At 45.7% G+C, this 7,800-nt stretch overlaps 1 protein-coding gene across 6 annotated transcripts in view; it reads right to left on the bottom strand.

The window, feature by feature from the left end:
* Positions 1-1,148: 1,148 nt before the first annotated feature.
* The window catches only part of arhgef4 (Rho guanine nucleotide exchange factor (GEF) 4), an 85,371-nt gene continuing 78,719 nt past the window's right edge, over positions 1,149-7,800 (bottom strand). For all 6 annotated transcript variants that reach the window (XM_064338631.1, XM_064338634.1, XM_064338633.1 and 3 more), the window contains 7 exons: positions 7,461-7,640; positions 6,955-7,187; positions 6,138-6,267; positions 5,914-6,045; positions 5,356-5,599; positions 4,148-4,225; positions 1,149-2,211 (listed from right to left, as the gene is read on the bottom strand). In XM_064338631.1, coding sequence (XP_064194701.1) covers positions 2,054-2,211; positions 4,148-4,225; positions 5,356-5,599; positions 5,914-6,045; positions 6,138-6,267; positions 6,955-7,187; positions 7,461-7,640 — 1,155 coding nt within the window. In that variant the 3' untranslated portion in view covers positions 1,149-2,053. The remainder of the gene's footprint in view (positions 2,212-4,147; positions 4,226-5,355; positions 5,600-5,913; positions 6,046-6,137; positions 6,268-6,954; positions 7,188-7,460; positions 7,641-7,800) is intronic.

Here is a 7,800-nt window from a genome sequence, read left to right as displayed (position 1 = left end):
ACAGAGGCAGTATTTGGCACAGTACGACATGAACACACACACATTTCCATCAAACGCTGTCTACAAATTTGTATGACTAACCATGTATTTAATCTAAAAAAAAGGGAATCACTCAAACCTCAGGGGGTGTAGAACCTTTCGTCGATGAAAGTTGTTGCAAAAAATCCTCTAGATTGGTTACAATCAATTGAAATCAGGAAGTGCATGAACATACACCTCCCGGGGAAGAATGTACTATATACTGATGGGTTGTAAATATTTTTTTAAAAAGAAAGAAAAACGAACACCAGGAGGTAAACGTGAAATCTTTGTTATTGTGAACCATTATCTTTGTGCCGTGTTTGTTGCGGTTTGATTGGTGTGCAGGGTACAGGGTGAAAGGTGCACTTTTGGCTGATTATCAGATGTGAAGCTGAAAGTGTAGATTCATATATTTTGGTAGGGATATGACCACCCAGAGCACCAGGGCATGATGCTGGGCTATATGGTAACTGCTTTTGTAACTGGCAGCTTCTTTCACACATCAGTCAGGGCAGCCAAACGGTACCTTAACAGGGTGAGCCACCCCGAAGTCACTGTGTTACTGTCTTCATTGCTATTTTCATCGTTCTGTTGTATTTATTTAAATGTGGTGGTTTACCTTTTCAGCTTTTCAACATAGTCTCAAATTTCAAGTGCAACCTGTTGCAAAGGGGTCAGAGTTCAGGGTGGAAGCTGACTTGTCATGGTAGCTTCAATGACCCACCCTTGTGTTGGGGTCTTCATATGTCCATCACAACTTCAGTTTTGGGCCACATTCAGCTGGTTATCATATATTGTGAGACACTAGGAAATAAAAAAAATAAAAAAATAGTTTGCAAACTAAAGATGTGCGAGTATCACATCCAAAACTGGAAAATGAGATTTCTATTTTTAAAGTGTTCATGTCACTCAAGCCTGGCTTAGTTATTGTGTGACAGGTAAATGCTAGTTACTCTAATCAACAACTACATGTATATATACATGCATTATGTATCCCCAGAGGCAGAGAACTTTACTTCAGCTGCTTCACGAAAACCTTAGGTTTGTAGAGTAGAGATTATCAGACAGCCCTGGATAAGAGCCCATACCAACAGATAGCTGTAAAAAAACACTTCCCGATTATTCAGTTAGATGGCTGAATGGGTGAGTATCAAGACATTTTATTTGTATTGGGAGGAAAAAAAAATGTTCTCAACTCAAGGTTCACAGCAATTCATGCAAAACCTCATCACATTTCCAGGTGATGCTTTGAATGGCACTTCGACAAAGAAGTTCATTACTGAAATTAACATGAAGGCCCACTCGGAAGGAACAGGGGAGTGGCAGCTGGAGAACGACATGACGGGGGGCAAAGTGACGGACTTCTTCGGGTCAGACTCCGGACCAGGTGCGCTTCTGCAGGACGAAATCTTTGGGATTGTTTGACTTTAGCGTAGAGATGTTAACTTCATGGTTGGACACTCCAAGTCCATTGCAGACAAATGAATTCACAGAAAGAGGAAGAGACGGGAAATTGCGCTTTGTGGTACCCTTTCTCTCTTTTTGAATTCTGATGATGCAATGAACATTAAACAACAAATACAAAAGCTTGTTAACTGGCACAGTGAACAATTGGCATATGTTAAAAAAAAACAACACACATTGAAAGAAGTCCTTTCTTCAGTCATGGTCTTTCTGATGTACAAAGCGCAGGCTATAGCATAATCACATGATGACTTGGAGCAGTAGTAGTAGTGTTAGTACTAACAGGTGCATCTGTAGTTGAAGTAGCGGAGTAGTAGTGCTATGGTTGTAGTCCTAGTACTAGAAACGACGGCAATTGTTCTCTTCAAAGTATAAACAAGGTCCAAGAGCTGGTGCCCAAAGTCTGATTGTAACCAACCTATAAAGTGCTTTCTCAAAGGAACAAAAAATATCATCATCATAATAATAATTATAGCAACCGTAATACAATATCAATAATAACCAAAAAAAAGAAGAAATCATAAAAGGGTAAAAACAGAAAGTCCAGGCACGAGCAGCACGTGTCCCCTCATTTCTTGAAGGGCGTTAGCCTGCCGATGTTGTGCCAGAAGTTGGAGCTCTTGCGCTTAGGCTCGGCCAGCATGAAGACCTGCTGCTGGGGCAGGGCAGCAGGCAGCGCTGGGTGCTTCTGGCGTAGCAGGAAGTCGTAGTAGGGCCTGGTTACAGCTGCCGGAGGGGACAGGAAGTGAGTCAGTGAGGCCCACGCACACACATATACACGCAATGCACTCACTCATCCTGTGCAAGAAAACAGATAAAGTATGTTGCTAACAGCCAACAAATATATTTGGTATCACTGACACTACATTCAATGATTGGAGTTGTTTACATGCACTGAAAATAAATTTCACAAGTATGTGACTGTACAATATATAAACTGGGAAAAAGTGGAAAACATCAATACCTTCTCTAAAATGTATTTAATTAATGTCTATATCTTAATCTATATATTACAAGAGAAGGTATGTCCAGAACCCCTCTGTATCACACTCCAGCTGTCCTACATAGGGTCAAGACAGGGGTCAGCAACTGACACACTGCAAAAGTTAGACGAGAAGCCGGAATTCAGCATGGAAAATAGGTTCAGTAACATTAGTGAGGAAGCAGACAGCCAACTGAGGCTTAATGCAAAACGGAACACGACAAACGACCAGCCAAGCCAATGACCAAGGCGATTAGTTTTGTGTACAGTATGTGTCCTGTGGGCAGTATAGTGGTTGATTCCAGACAGTGCCTTGCCCTAGAAATGTAATTAATTTGTACAGTACATATAGGGCTTACGGTATATATCAATACTATATCAATTTCACTATAAAACACATACTATAAGCGAAAGAGAAAACAAGAAATAAATTCCCATTAAAATTCCGAAGTTTTTGTTTTTCTATTATTGGTTTTTTGTTCTACAAGTGTCACTTTTGATCAAAACTGATCTCAAGAGAGTAACTAAGGCAGCATTACACCGTACCCTGGGTCAGGGACCCCCAGGGGTCTACAAAGGAGCCTTCTGGGGGTCTTTAGCAAAATTGAAATCATAGTTTCCTTCATAAGAATGACCTATTTTAAACTTAAAGATAACATATACCCAAGTTTCACATCATCTGTGATGTTATGATCGTTGTAATTTATTACATATTTAGACAAATGATTTATATTGTATATATTACTAGGTACGTCTGCTACAGATTTACAGTATATGATGTCCTGTTTTAGGCATGCTTCCATGTACCTTATTTTTTATGCTAAGCAGACAGTATAGTGCAGACTGAAGTGGATAAAGTGTCACTACTGAACTTTTTTACACAAGTGTGTGTCTCTGCTACTAATTTCAGCAATGCTTGAGATATAAAAAGGCCTTTGGCTTTGGGAACCCTGCCCAGTGTGAGCAATGTGACGGGTGAGGCCAGGGTGGGTCAGTCTGGTTAGCTGGAGCGCATCCCGCTCGCACGTTACCCTGAGGCTAACGGAAGAGGTCACGACCCTGGGAGGACGCCCAGGACAGGGCCCTGCGCAGGACCCCCGGGGCGGGGGGAAACCTCGGCCGAACCCGGAGGCGCGGGGGGAGTTTGGGTCTGGGAAGAGGAGGGGCGCCGGCGCCAAACAGGTGTCGAAAACCTGAGGCAGGCCAAAGGGGGGTCGTGGGGGTTGGGAGGGTGAGGAGGTGAACCAACAGAAGGAGAAGAGGCACAGACAGAGGGACAAAGAGAAGGACAGATGGACGTGAGAACACTGGATGTGAAAGAAACAGGACAGGGACAGAAAATTCGGGAAGAAAAATGAAGGAACACTGTACAGTGGCCGTCTGGCATCCCCTGCTGGCATCGGACAGGAGTTTGGGCTGGTGTGAATATCAGCTAAAGCAGGCTTTACCCTGCTTATCCTCCCTGCTGCAGAGGTTGCATTGTGTCCCGAAGAACCATGTTCCTGTCACAATGCCAGTTTAATCCACCGTGGGTTTATTCATGAAGCCAGGAGGAAATTTCCCTGGAGGAATTTCAAACTGCCCATGGTGCATTTGCCACCTCGGGCCCGCTCCATCTTTTCCGCCATTATTTTCCTGTAATGGGTGACGGGGGTGCAGTTCGGCAGAATGAGCTGATACCTTTCGGCTTCCCGGCTGGATGGCTTTTGCTGGCATTCAGCATGGCCTGTTTCTTCTGGACGTCTGTGATGGCGAAACCTGTGGAACCCAGAGGAGAGCGTGCATGATCAAGACCTCACAGGTATGGCACACTGTTGTTGCTCACAGGTAAAACACAGGTACACTGCTGTCAGGATCTCACAGGTAAAAACACAGGTACACTGCTGTCAGGTGTTCACAGGTAGAAACACAGGTACACTACTGTCAGGAGTTTACAGGTACAAACACAGGTACACTGCTGTCAGGTGTTCACAGGTAGAAACACAGGTACACAGCTGTCAGGAACTCACAGGTAGAAACACAGCTATGCAGCTTACAAAAGAAATACTGAGCTCAAGAGTATGTTTTCCGTTAACTTCAAGACACCAATGAAATAGGCAATAATGTAATGACAATGTGCCAAGATTTCAATTCAGACACTTTCCCTGAGGTGAATTTGCACATAGAAGCAGGCCAGGTGATATGTGGGGTTGTTTCTGTGGGCTCAGAGCTAGCTGGTCTGGGACAGTGCTTCCGCTTCGCGCATTTGAATGGAAAAACGAAACCGCATTAATCAAAATTCAGAACTTGGCGAGGAAGCCTACTTTAAATCCTGTACGAGGCGGTTCCGTGCAGAGACGGGCCCATAAATCTATCTGCTGCTGCCAATTACAAATTATCGTTCGCTTGCCAAAAGCGTGCCTTTATCCATTAATGCAAATGGCCTGGCATCGTCTTACAGGAAGATGTGGTTCACATTATGTTCTACTGAGGATTTCAGCTTTTCCTGTCTCAGTAGAAGGTCAGACAGGGCTATTACAGTCATCCGGGACAAACAGTATTTCCTCTCTACTGTAATCCATGGCTTGAAAATGATCCAAATTTCATAAGTCTGAAGAAAGTATTGTTTGGGTGTGTGTGCGTGTGCATATGTGTACATGTGTGTGCGTGTGTACGCGTGCGTGCATGTGTGTGTATGTGTGTATGTGTGTACACGTGTACGCGTGTGTGCGTATGTGTGCGTATGTGTGTATGTGTGTGCACATGTGAACGTGTGTGTGTGCATGCGTGTGTATGCGTGCGTATGTGTGTACATGTGTGTGTGTGTGTGTGTGCGTGAGTGTGTGTGTATGTGTGTGCGTGTGCATACATGCCTGTGCACACGGTGTTGAGGGCGGGCGCAGTCTCACCTGTCTCCCGGTCGTGCTGCACCTGTCCCCGTTCGTCGGCAAAGGCCTGCAGCCAGCGCTGCTTGTGCTCCGGCTTCTTGGCGCACAGCAGGTGGACCTCCTCCCCCCCGGGGGACCTCAGCTTGAGCGCGTTCTTCACGGTCACGTTCAGGTCCTTGTCCTTGCCGTCCTCCACGTCCACCACCTCGATCTGGTCCATGTCCATGCGGCCCTTGTAGTAGAGCATGTCCCTGCGGAGCAGATCCTGGGGACAAGAGAAACTCCACAATAAGCGTGGAAGCGATCGGAAAATATCCACACGAGCAATACGACATGCTGAGAACAAGCCAAAGGAAAGACTTTCTGTTCTGTACTAGATATTTATCTAGTCTGCTATGCAGCCTCAGTACGTTCCAAATATGTCCAGATTTTCACATTTATTTTTTGATGTTGTACAGAAAACCAATCAGGTATCTTAATATTTGTGTTAAATTATCATTGTCAAATACACTAGTGAGGCTTCCCCCCCCCCCCTCCCAGAGAACACAAGTTGATCGCCCCCTGCTGGCCATCGCTCACCTTCTTGCAGTAGACCATCTGGTGGTCGAACAGGAAGAACATGCGCTGCTGGCTCTTGGCCTGGGGCGGGGAGATCTTGGTCAGCTCCCCGGAGAAGATCAGGTCCGAGCTCCGGCTGAGGAGGTCCTCTCCCTGCAAAACCGCACGCGCCGCACGTTAAAACACCCGAACGCGAAGTACGGTACTCTACGGCCTCCTCTTCCCCAAAGCGAGGATGTCCTCACCTCCCAGTCCTCGATGGCGCTCTGCCACTGGGCGATCTTGTCAATGTTCTCCAGTCGCCGCTTCCTCTCGTTGATGAGCCGGGCCACGTTCTTCATGGCGTTTAACGCCGCCTCCACGTCTCTGTAGTCCCTGTGGTCCAGACAGAAAAACAGCTGCAGGTTCTCCCTTTCTGAACTGGTTTGCGTTTCCCTGCCTTTCAGGATGTGTAGCTGTGTTGTCAGCCACGTACGGGAACGTGTAGCGGTGTGCAAGGTGCATTCTGGTAAATGTCGGTGCGGGCATGTACAAATGGGTTTCTGTGTGCGTGTGCAGACAACAGACGCAGATGGAGGTGGTTGTAGCTGGGCGTAGGAACCACAGGTTAAGTTGATGCAGACATGTGCAGTTACTGCAGGTATGTGCTATTGTACAGCTAGCGCAGTAAATATACTTGCAGGAGTACATAGATGTTCCATGCATGTGCTGGTGTGTAAATATGCCTACAGGAGTAGATAAATGTTCCATGCGTGTGCAGGTGTTCAAATATAATTGTAGGAGTAGGTAGATGTTCCATGCATGTGCAGGTGTTCAAATATACTTGTAGGAGTACATAGATGTTCCATGCATGTGGAGATGTGTAAATATGCCTGCAGGAGAAGATAGATGTTCATGCATGTGCTGGTGTGTAAATATGCCTACAGGAGTAGATAAATGTTCCATGCGTGTGCAGGTGTTCAGATATACTTGTAGGAGCAGATAGATGTTCCGTGCATGTGCAGGTGTGTAAATATGCCTGCAGGAGTGCACAGATGTTTGTTATTGAGCTGGTCGCAGTACCTGTGCTGGGGGTTGGTATACTTCAGCAACTCGGCCAGCTGCAGAGGGTACTTGCAGATCTTCTGGACCGGCGTGAGCAGGAAGCCGTCCAGGGAGATGTCTATCATCTTCTGCAGCAGACGGCACGCCTCGAAGAACACCACGTATTTGTTGACCTTCATGAGCTTACACAGCTGGAGGCAGGCGTTGGGATGGTTGTTGCAGTACTCGGAGTAGATCTGGAAATCTGTTTGCTGGAACACAGGAAAGCAGGAGAGAGATGTCAGTCAGCACTGCACCCTGAATTGCTCTCTGATGAAAGCATGGTGCATAGAACATCTGAATTCTTGAATGTCAAAATCTGCTCCATATAATGTGTGTGTGTGTGTGTGTGTGTGTGTACACGTGTTAGTTCCTTATTCGGGACATTCACCTCTACAAAAAAAAAAAAAAAAAAAATGGCAATGAACACATACAGACGGGACTACAAATGTCACTGTAAGTAAGTGTTTTGGGGATTTTCTCACATGTTCTAAGAAACAGGAGCCTATTTCGCTGGTGTGGGGCTGCTCCTTGTTGAACTTCTTCTCCAGGGCCTTCAGGAATTTCTTCTGGAAGCGGTAGATCTCTTCGATGTTGCCGAAGATGGTGCGGAGCTGTTCCTCAGTAAACATGTCTGTCCTCTTCCGGCACTGCTTGATGTAGCCCTGAGTGGGGATACAGAAGACATCAAGCAGTGATTTAACATTTTTGTACAAGTTAAATGCTACATAACTGCTCTTGATTGGCCCTGTACCACGTACAAAAGTACTTCATCATGTCCACGTTAGTAAATAATCAAACTGATTTAAACATGTGAGTGTCGCT

The sequence above is a fragment of the Anguilla rostrata genome, chromosome 6, assembly GCF_018555375.3.
Source record: "Anguilla rostrata isolate EN2019 chromosome 6, ASM1855537v3, whole genome shotgun sequence".
NCBI lineage: Eukaryota > Metazoa > Chordata > Actinopteri > Anguilliformes > Anguillidae > Anguilla > Anguilla rostrata.
This window is presented reverse-complemented; position numbering and strand designations above follow the sequence as displayed.